The sequence below is a fragment of the Fusarium oxysporum genome, chromosome 1 (assembly GCF_000149955.1).
Source record: "Fusarium oxysporum f. sp. lycopersici 4287 chromosome 1, whole genome shotgun sequence".
Lineage (NCBI taxonomy): Eukaryota > Fungi > Ascomycota > Sordariomycetes > Hypocreales > Nectriaceae > Fusarium > Fusarium oxysporum.
Window position 1 is genome coordinate 4648509 of NC_030986.1, and position 18981 is coordinate 4667489.

An 18981-nucleotide genomic window follows, 5' to 3' on the forward strand; every position below is an offset into this window, starting at 1 on the left:
TACGATCCATCATGTCTTATAGGACTCATCGACTTCAACAATTGGTAACAAATCACAATATGCACAACCGCCCTCAGTTGCAATAAAATTGTGAGGCAGTCTAGACCGTACCCCAGCTCCATTTTCTTCTTTCTACCTAGCAGGTATCCAGTTGTGAATGTGCTTCAACTACGGAGTACGTATGAAAGCTTACACGCTTGTTGCTATAAAAGTGGGCGTTGCTGGGGATGCAGTGGAGATATGGTACAGTGCGCATAACCCGCATGGGTATTGAATCTTCAGCGCTTGCAGTGACATTCAGCTTCTATTGAGGTATCATCAGAAAACATGCAAAGGCCCAATGCATGTCCAAACACAAGAGGAGAGGGGCTATACTGGTGTAGGCGCAGTGTTGGTGGTACAACTTGTGTACCCACGAATACGATGCTGACTGCAAGTTTGGGGCAGCGACTGGTTTTCAAACGTATGAGTGGCTGTAGTAACCTGACCGGTTCTGGATTCGCCGAGTTGCATACGAATGTTTTCAACTCTAGGATGTCTGGCGAGAATCCAGAGTTAAGTCTGGTGCGAAAAGAGGCTCAAGTTGCCTTCAACATTGCGGCCCTTACGGGTTGACTGGTAAGGCCATCTTTGAGCCCTCACAACTCTTTACCAAAGCGTACGTCGGCAAAAGAAACCCTGTAAGGTGCTGCCTCTGAATGCAATACAACAGATCAAATTCGATCTGTCTTCGCGAGAGATAAGCGTCACAAAGCTCATGTAACGTAAAATTGATGATGGAGAACAAAGGGGCCTAAAATGGATCAAAGGATTTCTACTACAAATATTCACAAAGAGGTCAGCCTCTCCCACATGACTTCTAAACTGTTGGTACAAGTTGTTTTCTCTCTTGGACCTCCATTTATACTCGCAGACCAATATCCTCAGCGTAGGGCAGTACGAACAGATCACCGACAGTTGAAACGGTGGCCTTACCCTCAAGGAGAGTCTTGGCAGCCTGTAAAGGGAATGATTAGTCTTATATAAACATTTGACAAGAGTCAGGGTAAGTTCTTACAGTTTTAATGGTTTCAGCGGAGACACCATCGATAGCCTTGGCAATGGTAGCAGAGTCGTAGGGCTTGCCGCTATTGACGATACCAGAGCCAGCGAGGGCGATACTGGGTTGTCGGAGCTGGTTCTGGTTCAGAAGGTTGAACTTAGCGTTGGCAACGGCCTTCTTGACATCCTCCTGGCTCGCTTGGCCATCTGCTATGCTCTTGAGCACCTTGACAGTCTCCTCAGCACCCTTGCGGACAGAGGCAGCGGGACCACTGAGCTGAACAGCAAGGAGACCAGCATCGGAGTAGGTTAGGTTGGAGGTGTTGACAGTAAGACCGGAGGTGCCAGCAGTGGCCTTGGCCAGCAGGCTAAAGCCAGGAGCCCACTTGATGGTGGACTGACCACCGAGGAGAGCAGCCAGCACAGCGTGCTCAGGCTTGGTGGAGTCGTAACCGGAGCCGGGGAAAGCAATGACAATAGAGTTGCCAGCACTGGAGCTTGTTCGCTGCTCACCACCAAAGTACTTGGTGGCGTCCGTCTTGAGAGTTTGGCCACTTCGAGGGGTAGAAGGCACGTCCTTGAAGAACTGGCCAACCCACTTGGAGAGAGAATCGGGGGAGGCACCGTCGGCAATGAGAGCAATGTTGGGCTTAGCGTAAGCAACGTCGGCGTAGCTGGCAATGTACTCCTCGTTCAAGTACTTCTGGTAAGGAGTTGAGGAGCTGGGGAGGAGGGAGGAGCCGAGACCAGTGTGGAAAGCGATAGCGTGGGCGTTGTCGAGAGCAGTGGCGGCGACGTCGGCGTTGAGGGCAGCCTGCTTGGCGTGGAGAACACGCTCAACATCCTCGTGGAACTCGTGAGCTAGCAATCCTCATTAATATGGCTCAAATGTATATGTAGTGTACGGTTGAATGTTTACTCACTGGTATACTTGGTCAGGGAGATGACCTCAGCGAGGAGCTCGGTGAAGTAAGGCAGATCCTCGCGGAGAAAGCTAGCTTCGACAACAACAGCCTCCCTGGAGTGAGAGGAAGCCAATTGGCCACCAAGAAGCTCAGACTCGCGAGTAATGCGAAGACCAGATCGTCGCTGGGTGTTCTACATAGAGCCAGCAAATTAGCTCAAGTCGTTTATTTCCACTCGATGCTCTCGTCTCTCACCTTGAACGCAAATTCGGCAAGGCCAACAGAAAGGCCAGGAAGAGGCTGGTAGCGAGTACCGGCCTTGGCCACAACAGCGAGCTTAGTAGTAGGACCGTGAGCATCCCGCGAGGCAACCTTGAGGCCAGTCACATCCGAGGTCTCGTATGATCCGGTCGAAGCAGCGGCGGCGTAGGTTCGTCGCTGGACGCGGCAGGCCTGGCGGGCAGCCTGCTGCGCAGTTCGCGCAAGGGACGATCTCGAGATCATATTCGCGGGTGATGGCGTAGGCAATTGGCGATCCTTCGGCCGTCTAGGTGAAGCAATTGATCTCCAAGAGAAGTGCCTCGTCGAAAAGGTCCCGTCTAATTTTCGGGCTACGGGGACGAGAGAAAATGTCACGTGATTGGCTCCGGTCAGCCAGATTTCCATCCGCGGCATTGGCTCATCAGTGTGACTTCAGCGACATTTGAACTGGCTTTGGCGCTAGGGAAAGAATGAATAGCATTGAAGTTTTGAACCCCACCTATTGTGAGGACAGGCCTACCAGCTGCTGACTTACATCAGAGTTGCAGGCAAAAATTAACTTAACGATCCATTAGCATTTGCGCTGGAAAAAAAAAAAGCATCCCAGCCTTCTTGCTCTCTTGTTTTCTTTTCCACCCTTTAACCTTACAGCTAGCATTACTGATAACGAGACTCTCGATCTATTCTTTCCCAGGCCCTCGGTTCTTCTTTTATGGTTTTTGTCAATCAATGACGTTCCGGTAGCAAGTGTGGAAGCTCTAGAGATAGTGAGAGGATCTCTAGGAGCAAGCAATGCTCGTTGTGAGTCGAAGCAGCTCGACAACCATTTATGACATACCAGCTGACAGCCCTTTCACGGCAGACAAAACACGCCGCTGAGCTTTGTGCTCTCCTAGTTAATGATCTCCATGGCGAACTTCCTTCGGTACGTAATGTTTTATGTTATAGTTGTTTGGATACAAGCGAGGTTGTGGGGCTGACTTGCTCGTCGCAAACAGCGAATCTTGAATGCACTACTCACAAAAGGCCGGTCGACCATTGCGCAACTGGCCCAACACACGTCTCTCACGCCGCGATACTTACGAAATGGCATCGCTGTTCTGATACAGCAAAACCTTCTTTACCACCACACAGACGCTAATACCGACATCACGTACTACCAAGCCGATGCTGATGCCTGTTATAACCTTGTACGATCAGGGAAGATTCTAAATGTGATTGAGAATCAATATGGCATCGCGGAGCGGGAACTCGCCCAGACTCTGATGCAACTGGGCCATGCCCGAATCGCGGATCTTTCTCAGGCTTTCGGGTCGAGGGCGCCCAAGCTCAATGGACATACCAACGGTGAACATAAAACCCACGATGGCCTCATCGAATCAGAAAGTCACCTGAACTCTGTCCTTGTTCGCCTGATTCGAGCAGAAATCGTCGAGACTGTTCGGCCCGAAAGCTTCCGGAACCCCAGGGATGTCTATCGTGAGATCGAAGACGAAGTCACCAAACCTCGACCAGGCGAAAAGGTCACCAAAGGAAAGATCGAGGCTCAGCGCGAGGTCATCGAACGCTCTAGAACATATAGAGACCAGTCCAAGACTTTGAAGCGTCAGCTTGACATGAGCGGAGGTCCCAAGCCAAAGAGACGGAAACTTGTTAATGGAGCAACGCAAAATGGTCATGGATACGATGCTCCAAAACTGAACGTAAGAACGTCCAATGATTTACGAATTGATTTCACGACTGACATTCAACAGCCCAATGTGGTGGTCAAGATAAACTACGAAAGATGCTTGGTTGAGCTGCGGAACCAGAGACTTGCAGAACTCGCAACAGAAATGCTTGGGGAAGTCACTGGTGAAGTTTACCGCACAGTGCTCGATCTTTTAACTTCAGATTCTCCAAGGTGCCAGTCTGACCCTCTACTCGATGAAGTGACTCCTGGACAACAACCAACTGTGACAACTATCGACATATTTGAGCACCTGGACGAAAATATCAACGTACAAAATGGGATCGGCAAGACTCCAAGAGATAAAATTGACTCACAGAGTGCTGAAAGGATAAGGGAGACAGCGCCGGAGTCAGATGACGATTCTGACGATTCAGATGCCGGTCCTCCCGGTCGAAGAAAGACGTTTGACGTTGACGATGAAGATGATGAATGGGCTGACGACAACCATGATGGTACAGCTAATGGGGAACAAGAAAACAGAGTAAGATTTGAAGATGCTACGAATGGAAACGATACTCGAATCTCCCAGATGCGCCGTCATCTTCTTCTCCTCGCAGAAAGCAAGTATCCGTTCATCCGTCACTGTGGGATGTACGGCCGCGGGCAATGGACAGTGGATTTTAGTCGCCTTGTAGGCAAGCTGCGGGAAATCGAACTGGACGCTATTATTGAACAATCCCACGGCCGCCATGGTCTACGCTTGACCCGCATTCTCCGAGAAAAGGGCAAGCTTGACGAGAAGATGCTTCCAGCCGCCGCACTCATGAAGAAGGGTGACGTACAAGGCAAAATGCTTGCGATGCAGATGGCAGGTATAGTGGATGTTCAAGAAGTGCCTAAGGATAGCAGTCGACTTGCCAATCGAACGCTCTTCTTCTGGTACTTTGACAAAGAGCGAACCCAAACGCAGGCACTGGATGACATTTACAAGGCTATGCTCCGGTGCCTTCAAACCTTAGAGGTGGAGCGCCACAAGGAACGAAATATTCTTTCTTTTGTTGAGAGGAAGGACGTGCAAGGCAAAGAAGAGGAGGTCATGACCACAGAGCATTACAACAAGTACAACAGGCATCTGGGAGTGCAGGACAAGCTTCTCGGTCAAGTCATGAGGTTAGATGAGTTGGTATCTGTGCTTCGTGATTATTGAGGAGTAGAAAGGGGACGCCAAAGCATATATGTATTCCTCCCAGCTCAAACCTCGTTTGGAATTGGCGGTTGGCGTGGGTACTGGGTACTAGCGTTGGGTAGGAGTTTGGCCTTGCATCATCTCTGTATCCATATTTTAAACAACAACCCGCGAAAAGAACACATTAAATTGCCTTTTTTTTTTTTTTTTTTTTTTTTTTTTTTACATGCTCCTCGCCTTTGCTTCGTGGCTTCTTGATCTTTTGATTTGTTGTTGGTGAAGGTAGGACTTGGTGTTGTAGGTGTGATGGCCATCAGCAAGCATGCGTGTCCATATGGCCAGACAGATATCGTTTACCTGCAAAGACTGGCCTATCTACCTAGTACTGTGTATTTTGCTCACAGGGAAACTTCATTTTAGTTCTTGTACTCTAAGAAGCCCCGTACTTCAAGTCCTAAATCACTTTGCCTTGGTAGCTTCTTTCGTTATTTCGAGACTGTGACTTTGAGGCTCGAATATTGAGCTCTCGGCCCCCGGGAATAATAGTATCCGGCTATCATGGCGTTGCTTCCGCGATGAGTTTGAACCTCGTCAAGTGTTCCTGGTTCATCATATCAAGACGGTTATAGAGGGAATTATCGCGGCTATAGGGTACCGTGATTACTTGTCAGTGGCTTGTATAAACTGTGGCTCGTGCTTGGCCAGGGGTTGTTGAGGGTCGAGATTCAAGAGTGGAGCCTCTCTCAGCACACCAGAGAAAAAAAATCATATGGAATCCGTTGACGGATAGCTAAAAGCTCCACGATTCTCCGACGTCGGTACATACAAGCGCAAATACGCCAGGGTGATTTAGCAGGGGTTAAGAACAAGGCCAGGGGATTCCTAGGAACTGAAAAGAGATAAGTGCATTGGGCGACAGGAAAAATTTCCCAAGCAGCCAGCTCTTGAGTCTTATACCCGAACTCTTGCTCTTGCGACAAGCTCACGATTCTGTTTTTTTAAACTTCGTGAAACTCCTGGGAACTACTGTCAAAGCAGTATCTTGACCTGATTTGTATTACTCTATCTCATCAAGATGTCTCCTCCCGTCGCTGCTGGTCGCGAGAAGGAGTCCGGCCTGGCTCGTGTCCTCGGCTCCGGTACGTTTCACTCCAATTGAGAAGGCGACTATGCTATTGCTTTACGATTTCCTGCAATCGATATCTCTAGTTCGAGCTGACAACATCTTGACAGGTTCCGCTGGTATTGCTGAGCTGGCCGTCTTCCATCCTGTACGGAACCCCACCTCTTTTGAGCACAACCAGTTGCGACAAATCTTGGAGTTGTTCACTAACCCCTCCACAAGGTCGATACCATTGCGAAGCGGTTGATGAGCAACCAGACTCGTGTAAGCAACCTACCTCTCTTGATGCATGCCATTGGACAAGATATTGACAGTTTGTGCTTGTAGATATCCAGCGCCAGCGAGTTGAACAAGGTTATCTTCAAGGACAAGGCTACCGCTCCCCTCGGACGAAAATTCGTTTCTCTCTTCCCTGGGCTGGGATACGCCGCCGGTTACAAGGTCCTCCAGCGTGTGTACAAGTATGGTGGCCAGCCTGTTGCCCGTGATTACCTCTCCAAGCACTATGGAGCAGACTTTGAGAACGCCTTCGGCAAGAAGACTGGAAAAGCCATCATGCACTCTACTGCTGGAAGGTAGGATATGAAGACCTTTGTTTCTCGAGAAGCTTGAACTAATGCGCCCCACAGTCTGATCGGTATTGGTGAGATTGTTCTCCTACCTCTTGATGTCCTCAAGATCAAGCGTCAGACAAACCCCGAGGCTTTCCGTGGCCGTGGCGTCCTCAAGATCGTTGCCGATGAGGGTTTCGGCCTGTACCGTGGTTGGGGCTGGACTGCTGCTCGTAACGCCCCTGGATCTTTCGCTGTATGTGTGACATTCTGCTCCTTGAGTTGCTTTGGAAGACTAACTTGGCGTAGCTGTTCGGTGGATCTGCTTTTGCCAAGGAGTACATTTTCCATCTTGAGGATTACAATAAGGCCAGCTGGTTCCAGAACTTTATTGCTTCTATTGCTGGCGCTTCCGCTTCTCTCGTTGTCTCTGCTCCCCTTGATGTTATCAAGACCCGTATCCAGAACCGAAACTTCGACAACCCTGAGAGTGGCTTCCGAATTCTCTCCAACATGGCCAAGAACGAGGGTCCTGGAGCTTTCTTCAAGGGACTTGTCCCTAAGGTACGTTCACCAGCATAGAAAGTGATGGCCGTGTTTCTGCGGCCCGCCAGCTCCCGATCAACTCCCGATCAACTCCCGATCAACTCCCGTCCCCACTCTAGAACTTCTAGACGCTAACTTATCCCGCCCTGCAGCTGCTCATGACTGGTCCCAAGTTGGTCTTCTCTTTCTGGCTTGCCCAGACTTTGATTCCTGCCTTCGACACTGCTTTCAAGAAGTAGAGATGAGATTATGGAATATTTGAATTCATGTTAAAGATAAATATACGAATCTAGATAGGTACCATCTGGACGGTGATGACGAAGAAGGCTTAAATGGGAGTTTAGACGGATCAGGTTATTTTGGGTTTGCTACGATAGACACGCCGCTGCCCCGATATGAGAGGATCGGCTTCGCTTGGAAGCCAGGTAATCTGTTAGTGAAGCAGTCGAGAGGCACTCAACTCTGTATAAATAAAGCGATTTGATTTGATACATGTCATCTGTTCTAATGAGGTACCTATGTGAGACAAGAAAATTTAAGGCCAAGCTTGATCCTAGGCGACAAAAATATCTAGGTAAGCCAGCCTGAGCTTGAGGTATTCTTGAATGATTTCGTCTGGGCACCCTCTTGTAAAGTCTGAAGTTTTCTTTGGGACTTGGAGGATACCTTATTGAAAGGCGTGATGTGACGGTGCTGGAATTGCTCACCCTCACCGTCACCTACCAGGGCATCAGAGCGGTAGGCACAGTTGCATTGTTTAGATTTGCTCGATACAGCCGCGAGCAAGGTCATGATCCCTGTTGAAATCCACAATGATGTATTTCATAGGCCCCTCTTCACAAGGCGGCCCAAAGGCCCTCAATTCGTGGTGTGATCTGCTCTGTTGTGAGCTCGTGATTTGCCAATGTCAACCGGGGGTACGGTACAACGACAGCCTAACGTCGAGTTAATTGTCAGTGCGGGAGGTTGCTCGGCAACCAACCGGGCCCGAAACAAAAAATAAACCAGGTTGCGGTTACCGCAACGGACAGCCAAAGATTGAGTTATAGCTTCTCCCAACGCCATCTGAATTAAACAATGCAACCAACTTTGATGCTCTAACTTCATTTCCTCCGATTCCACCACCCTCTTGTATCTGATACCTTCTTGGATTGTTTGTTATACTACCTGCTTTCCTGCTTGTTAGTTGCAACGAATATATTCAGAACTTACACCGCATTCCTCAATCCCCACCGACTTTGTTTGCGCTCTTGTAAATAGCGTGGCTGCGGTGCCGTCCGCATTCTTGCCATCGAGACGAATACACTTCTCACATACCATCACTTGTTTCCAAGGAACCAGGCCAGACATGTCTTCTTCGGAGCGAGACAGTTCTTACGACGGGGACTTTCAGCTGAGACATCAACAGTCGGCTTCTTCAGATCCCAATTTTCGAGCACTTGTTCCAATGTAAGTTTTCTTGTATATGCCCTCATGCATCTCTTGCGCCGACTAACAGGGAACAGGTGGGACAGCTCTGACCCCGAACGCTGCCCCCCTCCACTGCCTCTGAATCCGGGGTCGCCATTAACTTCACGGGTGGGAACTTCGAGCGCTATCGCATCTGCTCACGCTGCACTTAACGAGCGAGCGAGAGAAAGCACCATGGTTCCTACCAAGAGAATAGAGTCCCCGACAAAGGGACATCGCCGACTACAGTCTTCAGTCCGTGATATCAGCATGATGATCGAGGGTGCTAGCGGCCACAGCTCGCCATCGCGATCACCAGAGCGTCAACAACGTCCAGAGACGCCCTCTCGGCCGCGGGATGCTGATAATCGGCCAAACGAAAAGGACTCTGTAGTGTCGAGCACGACACCAGTACCTGGACCCAGCTTGACGCCGATTCTGCGTCCTGCAGTTCGACGGCCTCCTCCTCAAAGCATCCTCGGCGAAAACACACCTCCGCAATCGTCCACCATGCTTGCTCTTCAACACATGACCTCATCCACACCTGTCAAAGAACCGGAGAACCCTCTTACGGATATCACAAATGGCTCATTAACCTTGCCAAAAGGTCCCCAGAATCTAGAAGCGTTGTCGGATCAAATTCTCAGCCTGACTAGCATTGCGACAGGACTTCAGAAGGAGATGTCTCAGTTGAGCCGTCGAAGCAGGGACAATGCTACGGATCTCCTTAGCCTCAAGGAGGCTACAAATTCGAGAGATGAAGATATCCGCAGAAGCCTCAGAGAACTTTTGGGGAGCCATGGCAATGGCAACGATGGCCATAATAGGCTCCCTCCGGCTCGGGACCCCTTTGGAGGATATTACCTGGACAACAAGCCACACAATCTCTCTCCACCAAGCACCAGGGGTTTTCATCTCCCTAGAATTCCCTCTCCCAAGAGCTTTGGCGACTCAATTGAGCGAGGGTCCATCAGCACACCCTCTCTTGCTGGCTCTGAGGCGCCACCCTCCGTCGTTCTTCTGGAGCGAATCATTCGGGAGATGGGCACCAAGGAAGGGCAGGAGTCTCTGCTCGGCCGGTTACAGGAAGTTTCCAACAAACTGTCTGGCATGGCCACATCCCAGAAGTTGGACGAAGTCATTGAACAGGTGAAGGCGCAGTCCGAGCAGGCTATTATCCTCGGAAACTCTCTCGGCAGTCCTCATGCGAGCCGGTCTCGTAACCTCAGTTTTGAGTCAGAAAACAGCCGAAGCGATATCATGCCGGGCCAAGCAAGGAGCGCCGTTTCCCAGCGCGTTGAGCACATTATGAAGAATGAGGCTCGTCGAAATTCGGAGCCATCAGCCCGTGGTGCTGAAATTTTGAATGACGACCTCATAAGCATCATTCGCTCTGTCAAAGACAGCGTCTCTCAAGGCGGAGGTCTTACTGCCGAAGTCAAGGCTCTTGTCCGCGAACTGCGAGGCGAGGTCCTGGGCATGGGTCGTGAGATTGGCCGACGCCTCGAGCAGCAAGCATCTCGAAGAGGTGTTGAAGATCATGATACCCCGAGCAAAGATGAAGTCGCTCGCGTTATCGACGAGGGGCTTGAGCAAATGAAGGATCAGCTAAATCATGTTCTCCGCGAGCATAGACGCCAGTCAGCTGCTTCGGTCAACACTCAGAAAAGCGCTGTCGACTACCAAGAGATATACAATGCCATGAGAGCGGCCATCCAAGACAATGAGGCAACCAAAAGTAATTTGCCCGACTTGAGCCGAGAAGATGTAATCGAAGCTGTCAGAGACGCCTGGGAGAACTACAAGCCTGAGATCGAAGTGCAGCAGCTCGGACTCGAGAGGGACGAAGTCTTGGCTTGCCTGAAGCAAGGCCTTCAGGAATATGCGCCCCGCGATGACCATCCTCCCGCTGTGACTCGGGACGAGGTTTTCACTGCCGTTGTAGATGGTCTAAAGCACTTTGTTCCTCCTCAGGTTGATCAGCCCGCCACTCTTTCGAGGGAGGAAATCATTGACGCAGTTCGTGATTGTCTTGAAGAGTTTGAATTCCCTGTGGCCCCAGGTACTGGAAACGACATCACTCATGAGGACGTTGTACACGCCGTTAGGGAAGGCCTCCAGGACCTCGATGTCCACTCCAGCCGGGCTCTGGTACCCGCTTCAGCCAGCAATGATGACGTTGCTGATCGTCTCCGGGAGATCATGGAATTTCTGCGACATGAGTTCAAGACGTTGTCCGAAGAGACTAAGGAGACTGTCGCGGCCAATGGACGTGAGACTGAGCAGGTACGGGATGTGACCAAGGACGGTTTTGAGAACCTTCGACAAGCTATGGAGAGTTATGTTGATCGTGCCACTGGCGCTGCTGGCCAGGAAGAGTTTATGGATGACCTTTTGAAGTCTCTGGAAGATTTCAAGGATGAGATGGCAGGTATTGTCTCAACCACCAACCAAGAATCTCGTGAGCAGCTTCAGACTGAGCTCGAGGGTCTCCGCGAAATCGTCAACTCATCTATGGTGCCTGCGTTGCCACCTCAGACCAACAACACAGAGATTCTGGAAGCCTTGAACACCGGCTTCAACAATTTGCGGCAAGAGGTTTTGCGACCACGCGCCGAGACAAGTGAAATCCTCGACGCACTCAATGACGGCCTCAACGACCTCCGGGCAGGTATGGACCGTGTCACGAACAAGCCTACCGACTTAACCGCCAATGACGAAATTCTTGAAGCACTCAAGACTGGACTCCACTCCGTCCGAGCTGATATTGAATCCATTCGCGACAGCAGTAATGACCGCGCCGTTGCCACGCTGGAATCTACACCTCCCGCCAACGACGAAGTCCTAGAAGCACTGAAATCAGGACTCAGTGGCGTACGAGCTGATATCGAAGCACTTCGAGATAGTCAGACAGAGAAAGCGGTCGCTGTGGTTGAGCCAAAGGAGAACGATGAGGTTCTCGAGGCCTTGAAGAATGGCCTCGATGCTCTCCGTGTTGACATCGAAGCTATCCGTCAAAGCACCTCCGAGAAGCCCGCGGCACCTGTCGACAACACCACCAACGATGAGGTGATTGAGGCTCTCAAGAACGGGCTTGACTCTCTCCGGGTTGATATTGAAGCCGTTCGTGACAGCAGCGAAAAGGCTATCGCACCGGTCGACAACTCATCCAGCACAGAGTTCATCGAAGCTTTGAAGAACGGACTTGAGTCACTGAAAGCCGATATTGAATTGTCTCGGGACAACAGCGATCGTGCTGCACTCGGAGAGGACACCTCAAACGATGAGGTCATAGTTACTCTGAAGAATGGTCTTGATTCCCTCCATGCCGAGATCGCAGCTCTTGCAGCCCAGGAGAAGCCTGATACTCCCATAGAGAACACTTCAAACGATGAAGTTATCGTCACCTTGAAAAATGGTCTTGACTCTCTTCACGCCGAAATAGTAGCAATCGCTACTGCCCAAAAGGCAGCAGCCGCTCCAGTCGACAACACCACCAATGATGAAGTCATCGAGGCCCTTAAGAATGGCCTTGATTCTCTGCGTACCGACATCGAAGGACTCCAAGAAAGCAACCAGAAAGCTTTAGCCCCAGTTCCAGATACCAAGCCAAACGATGAGGTTCTGGATGCTCTCAGGACAGGATTAGAGTCTCTCCATTCGGATATCGAAACTCTTCGAGAAAGCAACAATGAACGAGCCATTGCACCTGCAGAATCATCCACCGACGAGAAGATCCTTGATGCTCTCAAAACCGGCCTTGAATCTGTTCGTTCCGACATTGAGGCCTTGCGGGATAGCAACGGCGAGCGGGCCCTTGCCGCAGTGTCAACTGACAACACAGAGGATGACGGACCTTCCGAAAAGATCAGATCGGATGACATCAAGAACCTCGAGGTGCTGATTGCAGGACTTGCCATCAAGATCGACTCTGTCAAGTCTGAGAACCAAGGTCTTCAAAAAGATGATTTGTCTCGTATGGAGGATTTGCTTCGCACAGTTCAGGACAGCGTTGACGAGATCGCCTCCCGGGAGACACTCACAAGATCGGCTTCGGTAAAGAAGAAGAAGGAGGATGGAGAGGAAGAGACCGCTCGTGCAATTGTGGGAGACGGCGATGAGCCTGCATCAAAGGAGGACATGCAAGCCATCGAGAATATCCTGCGCAACACCAAAGGTAAACTGGACGATCTTATTGATGGCGAGCAAGCCGTTCGAAAGGACCACATCGACAATGTGGAGGCCTTGCTTCTTGAGACTCGGGAGACTATGGGATCCCTTACCACTCAATTGGAGACGGTCTCCCGCAAAGAGGAAGTCACGGCCTTGGAAACTCTTCTCGGTCAAGTCTCAACTAGCCTTGATGAGATTAAGGAACACGCTGCCAAAGAAAGTGAAAATCCCGATAAGGTCACCAAGGCCGATGTCGAAGCCGTTGAAGCCTTGGCTCTTGAAGTGAAGACAGCTCTCGAATCTTTTACCAGCACCGACCTCGCTCTCCTCGCCCGCAAGGAGGACATTACCAGCCTGGAGGCTCTTCTTGTCAAGAAGGAAGATCTTGCTGGCTTAGAGTCTATTGTCAAAGACTTTCAGGACAAGCTGGATACCACAGTTGACGCTCAGACCAAGGCAATCGCAGTGCGTGATGAGGAGAGCACCTCAGTTGGCGAGCGCGTCACCGAGGTCAAAACCTTCCTTGAGGAACTACAGGGAACCATCAACGTCAAGCTTGAAGAGGGCGCAACTGGTGTCGAGAGCATTAGTAAGCTCCTTGAGACTGTCGGCGAGAAGATCAACAAGAACGAGAACGTCCACCAGGACCTCAAGGACATGCTTGATACCATCAAGACTGAATTTGAGGACTCGAAGGCTGTTGTGTCCGGCGTCAAGGTCGAGTCTAACGAGAAGCTTCAAGAGGCAACCGAGACGCTAAGCACCAAGATCGACGAGAAGATTGGTGAGCTCATCACCAAATATGAGACTCTTCAGACTACCCTTGATGATAGAAGCAAGGTCAGCGAAGCCCGGGACGAGGCTATGGAGGCAGCCGTTGTAAGCTCTAAATCTGTCACAGATGAGCTCAAGCTTCTTATTGATACTCTGGGTTCTACTGTCACCGATTCTCTGGAGAAGATGGAGGAGGCTTCTAAGACTGTCTTCACCAAGGTGGAGGAGCTCGTGGCCCGCAGTGAAGAGACTCACACTGAGGACAAGGCCGAGCATCAGCAAACCCGCGATCAAATCACTGAGGCCTTGACGGCTGTTGAGAGCTTGAAAGGAGAGGTCAGCGAGTCTCATCCCAAGATCCTCGAATCTGTCAAGGATCTTCTTCTCCTTGTCGGTGAACACTACGAACACTCCAAGTCTTCGACGACCGATATCCAGGACAAGATTGTCGAGCACAAGTCTCCCGAAGAGCTCATGACCCTCCTAACACTTCTCACTGATGACAAGTTTAATAACACACATGTTCATGAGAAGTTGGATAAGCTTATCGAACAAATCTACAACGACTCGGAAGTCAAGGAACGCCTCGACAAAATCATCGAGGAAAAGTACAACGACACAGAGGTTCGCGAGAAGCTAGACAAGATCATCGATGAGAAGTACGACGATTCTCAAGTGCATCAGAAGCTCGCTACCATCATCGAGTCCAAGTATGATGATTCGGAGATTCGGGAAAAGCTTGAGAAAATTATCGAATCTAAGTATGACGACGCCGAGGTGCGGGCTAAGCTTGACAAGATCATCGAAGAAAAATACGACGATGCACCAATCAAGGAAATCCTTGGCATGCTTGTTGATCAGAAGTACGACGATACGCCCGTCCGTGAGAAGCTTGATCTGATCATGGACTCCAAGTACGATGATACTTTGGTCCGCGAGAAGCTCGATCTGGTTCTGGATGGCCGATATGACGACGCTGTCGTGCAAGAGAAGCTCGACAAATTGGTCGACCACAGCGCCGTTGCCGATCATGCCTTTAGTCGCCTTGATACGTTGGACAAGGTTCATGCCTCAGTAGTCCAGACAGCTGCTGATATTTCTGAGTTCCTCTCAGCGCAGAAGCAGCGAATTGAGCAGGCTCACGAAGACCATACCAAGACTCTCCAAGAGACCATGGCATCTGTGGAACGCAAGCTCGCGGAGAAGGATCACGTTGAGGCAGCAGTTGCAAGTCTCCGAGATGAGGAGGAGAGGCTTCGACAGAGTGTTATGACGTTGAGAACGGAACAGGAGAGTCTGATACGACAGAAGACACGTTTAACTGGTGATGTCTCTTCCCTTGAGACGGCTCTTCATATGCGCAAAGAGGAGCTCTACGACATGGAGTCTCGTGCAGAAAACCTGGAGCGCCGGATCCTCGAGGGTGTCATGGACCATTCTCGAGTCCTTCTCATGGCAAAGGCCAATAGGAACGGTGGCGATGCTATGAGCCGCAAACGTGTTAGAAAGCCTGCCAACGAGGAGGAGTCTCCGGAAACAGGTGCACATGGCCGCAAGTCTATGGTGGGCATGGCACTGAATGCTAAACGCAATTTGGCTGCTCCAGTACAGAACGGAGCAGGTCGCAGAATCGTTTCGCTCAGCCAGATCAACAACAATGTAGCTTCTGGAGGTGTCAAGCGCAGCCAGAGCGTACGAACCCCCTTGGGCGGCGGTAAAACATACCGCAAGCGAAGCTGGGGTGGTAATCTCGACAAAGGCCTCGCTGACAATGACAAAGAGAATACTGTCAATGAGACTGTCGAGGAGGTTGATGAGGCAGATGTCAAGTCAGCAGCAGCGCCAGAGGCGACAGAAGCCTCCACAGACGAGACAATAGTCATTGAATCGACACCCAATGATGAGGAAGCGGATGGTGGTGAGGGTGGCGACAGCGACAACGAAACCTTGAGAAGAAGCAGTCGAGGTACCGTAGTCACGAACAGCACAGATATGTATACGGATGGTGACGAGTATAGTGAGTACAGTTATACCGAAAGCGAGTGGACAGAGAGCAATGTTGGGACTGATGCAGGATCAGTGCAAGGCAACGAGGTAGTGGTCTATGGGAATTAACGCGGAGGAGTAATGACGACAAGCTTGATTTAGCTGGCATACCATTCATGTTCATTTCGAGATGGAAACGATACAGAGGAGACTTGAGTTTGGGTGTGATGTTTATTTGTTAAAGGCATTGATTGTATGACGAAGCGAGCGTTCAGGGTTGGCATGGGCTTTGATCAGATTGGAGACTTTCCCTCCCCCCCTTTTTCTTAGTATTCGTAATCTGCTTAGATCGGCTTTGATGAGAATAATGCTTTCTTGATAACTTTAGTAACAAACGAATGTACGAATCAATAACTTTACTGAGACTGTGCTCATGGATATGATATTGAGAGGATTCAACATCCGGGGGGCACAGTCCAAATGCAATGGCGGCTCAAGGTCATATCAAATCCATCCTGAGTAGAAAACCAAAAAGAAAACGAAAAGAAAAAGAAAGAGAAAAAGGACGGGGATGCATACAAGTGGACGCTGCTGATTTGGCGTGTGTAACGAGTTGGACTCCCGGTGGTCTAGGTGAGCTGAGCAAACCGAGGTCCCCTTCATTGACTGCTGAAGTAGCTTATCTTATCAGCGATTGTATCGAACGAGCCCCTCCAGCAACCGCCGCGTCTAGCTACGTAGGATAAACATATAATTTGTGGACCAAGATTCAACAACGAACATAATTCTTCACGACTTGTCTTCCCGCACCGTCAATCAATTACAACAATCGCCATGGATCAAACCCAAGCAGGGGGGCTCCTTGACTCTCCGGAGCTCACACCACTCGAGCAAGAGGTTTTAGACGAGTACGAACGCTTGGCCGATAACATGAACAAAGTGCGTCTGCCTCATTGTGCTGGGATCAGAAAGACACAGACTGATATCATTCCCAGCTCGCCAGTGTCCTCGAACATCTTGCTTCGAACCCTAGTACAGAAATTCTTGACGGCCTTCGTGAGCTCGAGCGCAAGACGAGTCTGGCCTTTACTCTTCTCAAAGCCAGTGTTTACAGCATAGTCTTGCAGCAGGAGATTGACTGGGGTGATGGATCGACAGCGCAATGAGTTTAAATGAATCAAAGAAGAACGAGAAGGTAGCTTTGTGGTGGAAGAGACAAGGATTGATACCCAACCAAATATGATGCGCGAAACGATACTTTCTTTCACATGGATTTGATATCAAGTGACGACACATCAACTATACCATTTTTACCATACCGAGGACATCAAAGAAATCTTCTCTATTACAGGCTACAGATACACGATTTTTTCTTTGGTGATACAGGTGGTTTGCGTGAGAGTGGGTTTAATATACAGCTCCTCCATAGTACACCTTGCGCACGTCCACCAGCTTCTTACCCCGACCGATGGCGATCTGCTCGGGGTCGGGCTGGTTGGTCAACGCTTGGTACGCTGCCTTGACGGAGTTCATGGGGTTCTTGGATCGGGGCATGCGAGCAGCGATATCGTGGATACCGGCGGCGCGGCACATCTCGAAGATGCGGTGAGGGCAGCGGAGTCCGAAGCCTGGGAGGGAGGAGGTTAGCTAGCAGGATCGCGTGGTTGCCGGTGATGAGCGGATGCGTACCGGGAGGACGGGCCATCAGCTCGACTACAGTGCCTGAAATCTTGGCAGACACATTACCATAGATAGTACGGTTCTCATATCGTCGGACGGGTTTCATGTTGCGGATAGCCAACATCTGAGCTGTCTCCTCAGCCACACCGGCCTCAGTAGACTTTGCCATTCCAAGTCCTAGACGGCCATTGCCGTTACCAGCAATGGCAACCACAGACGTACTACGGACCTTGCCCAGACGAGTTTGATTGGAGACCCAACGAGTCACAAGACCCTTGGTCAGCAGCGAGCGAATGTCCTTGAGACTCATGCCTGTCAGGCGCTTGATCTCTTGGTACTTGCCCGAGTCATCCTGGCCCTGATCCTCGGGGTCAACGGCGTGCTTGTACAAGCCTTTGACACCGGGGACCTTACCAAGATCAGGTGCCTCAGCCGTGTAGGTCCGATCAACTCCCGCGGGGCCATCCTGAATGAGCTCAAGGTTCGAGGGCTCGACCTCACCCTGACTGCCGAAACCAACAATCTTGTCGAGCTCGGCCTCCCATGCCTCGTCAACAGCCTCATCCAGCTTCTCAGCCTGGGAGCGAGTCATGAACTCGGGACCCTTATCGTTTGCAGTGGGCTCAGGGCCGTCCTCGGCGATGATGTAGCGCTTGATCAGCTCAGGGTCCTTTTCAATGTCCTTGAGCTCATCCTCAGTGAGATCTATCAAGTCCTCTCCCTGGCTCTCCTTCACACGCCGCAGTGCTCGAACCATGGCTCGGGTAAGTTGGTCGCTCGTCTTCTTGTCAGTGATCTTCATCATTTTTTGTCCGTAATTGTCGATCCATTCGCTCTTGTCAGGGCCATTGCACCTCTCTCGGGGTGCCTTCGATCTCCGGCTTGATATCGTAGCGGGGGTCCAGCACGGCATAATCCTCGATGTAGGTTGGCTTGTAGGGATCGTCACGTAACCGACCCTGAATGATCATATCTTCAGGGTTGATGGCTTTCTCGCCCAACTCAATAGCCTCAAGCTGTTCTGGTGTGTAAGAGGCTTTGAGGCTCTCTAGATCCTGCTTGGACATGTCGGCAAACTTGTCCTGCTTGTACTTGTCCATGCCTGCCGTAAATTCACCCGACTCCTTGATCAGACCTAGCTCCTGGGCCGTGACATTTCGAAACCGAGACTTTCGCTTCGACCTGGGTGGTGTGCTGTGGAATTGACTACATGGTACGAGAGGGACGGTGACTGAAGCGGTTCGAGATGAGGCGATGCACCTGCCGAGGAGGTTGCGCGCCGGACGTGCGACGCTCATGGTCGACAGGAGGCTGAGGAGTATTAATTCGACGAGGGCCAGCGGCAAGGGAAGAGGAAAGAGGAGGCGGAGGTCGGACTTATTAGCGTTGCTCTCTCACGCTCTCTCGCTCTCTCTCTCTCTCGCGTATCTATCACACGAGCTAGAGATTTTTTGGGACCCAAGAAATGGATGGTTCTCAATTGACGTGATCCCCATGCGGTTAGCGGTTGATGGACAGCAAAAGCCAATCAAATCGGGACTCTCATCAACTACCATGGAAGACAGAGCCGACCCTGGAACTTCCATTCTCCGTCCATAATCACGTGCTCCAGAGCATGCTTGTCTAAATCAACC

The 18981-nt window shown here is 50.6% G+C and overlaps 6 protein-coding genes across 11 annotated transcripts; 4 read left to right on the top strand and 2 right to left on the bottom strand.

Moving 5' to 3' along the window:
* Positions 1-213: 213 nt before the first annotated feature.
* On the bottom strand, positions 214-2660 carry FOXG_00961 (ubiquinol-cytochrome c reductase core subunit 2). The gene is made up of 4 exons (XM_018377650.1): positions 2202-2660; positions 1965-2139; positions 1058-1902; positions 214-997 (listed from the first exon to the last, which is right to left on the bottom strand). The coding sequence occupies exons 1-4, from the start codon at positions 2619-2621 to the stop codon at positions 902-904; spliced, it is 1536 nt and encodes a 511-aa protein (XP_018233408.1). The 5' UTR covers positions 2622-2660; the 3' UTR covers positions 214-901.
* Positions 2517-5301, top strand: FOXG_00962 (DNA-directed RNA polymerase III subunit RPC3). 2 transcript variants are annotated; one of them, XM_018377651.1, is made up of 4 exons: positions 2517-3008; positions 3070-3132; positions 3206-3910; positions 3962-5301. In XM_018377651.1, the coding sequence occupies exons 1-4, from the start codon at positions 3000-3002 to the stop codon at positions 5084-5086; spliced, it is 1902 nt and encodes a 633-aa protein (XP_018233409.1). In that variant the 5' UTR covers positions 2517-2999; the 3' UTR covers positions 5087-5301. The 2 variants fall into 2 exon arrangements, with proteins under 2 accessions (XP_018233409.1, XP_018233410.1); XM_018377652.1 differs by lacking the exons at positions 2517-3008; positions 3070-3132 and having other exon boundaries at positions 3165-3910.
* A 480-nt stretch (positions 5302-5781) lies between these two features.
* Positions 5782-7813, top strand: FOXG_00963 (mitochondrial GTP/GDP carrier protein 1). 3 transcript variants are annotated; one of them, XM_018377653.1, is made up of 7 exons: positions 5782-6204; positions 6299-6336; positions 6411-6452; positions 6516-6763; positions 6818-6995; positions 7049-7303; positions 7438-7813. In XM_018377653.1, the coding sequence occupies exons 1-7, from the start codon at positions 6141-6143 to the stop codon at positions 7522-7524; spliced, it is 912 nt and encodes a 303-aa protein (XP_018233411.1). In that variant the 5' UTR covers positions 5782-6140; the 3' UTR covers positions 7525-7813. The 3 variants fall into 3 exon arrangements, with proteins under 3 accessions (XP_018233411.1, XP_018233413.1, XP_018233412.1); XM_018377655.1 differs by having other exon boundaries at positions 6299-6452; XM_018377654.1 differs by lacking the exon at positions 7438-7813 and having other exon boundaries at positions 7049-7377.
* Positions 7814-8149: 336 nt separating this feature from the next.
* Positions 8150-16207, top strand: FOXG_00964 (uncharacterized protein). Of its 3 annotated transcripts, XM_018377657.1 has the most exons (3): positions 8150-8734; positions 8791-15698; positions 15762-16207. In XM_018377657.1, the coding sequence occupies exons 1-3, from the start codon at positions 8634-8636 to the stop codon at positions 15794-15796; spliced, it is 7044 nt and encodes a 2347-aa protein (XP_018233415.1). In that variant the 5' UTR covers positions 8150-8633; the 3' UTR covers positions 15797-16207. The 3 variants fall into 3 exon arrangements, with proteins under 3 accessions (XP_018233415.1, XP_018233414.1, XP_018233416.1); XM_018377656.1 differs by having other exon boundaries at positions 8791-16207; XM_018377658.1 differs by lacking the exon at positions 8150-8734 and having other exon boundaries at positions 8752-15698.
* A 163-nt stretch (positions 16208-16370) lies between these two features.
* FOXG_00965 (uncharacterized protein) lies at positions 16371-18801 on the top strand. The gene is made up of 2 exons (XM_018377659.1): positions 16371-16606; positions 16663-18801. Exons 1-2 carry the CDS (start codon positions 16502-16504, stop codon positions 16831-16833), a joined length of 276 nt encoding a protein of 91 aa, XP_018233417.1. The 5' UTR covers positions 16371-16501; the 3' UTR covers positions 16834-18801.
* FOXG_00966 (30S ribosomal protein S5) lies at positions 16863-18975 on the bottom strand. The gene is made up of 2 exons (XM_018377660.1): positions 17357-18975; positions 16863-17295 (listed from the first exon to the last, which is right to left on the bottom strand). The coding sequence occupies exons 1-2, from the start codon at positions 18258-18260 to the stop codon at positions 17075-17077; spliced, it is 1125 nt and encodes a 374-aa protein (XP_018233418.1). The 5' UTR covers positions 18261-18975; the 3' UTR covers positions 16863-17074.
* Positions 18976-18981: the final 6 nt, after the last annotated feature.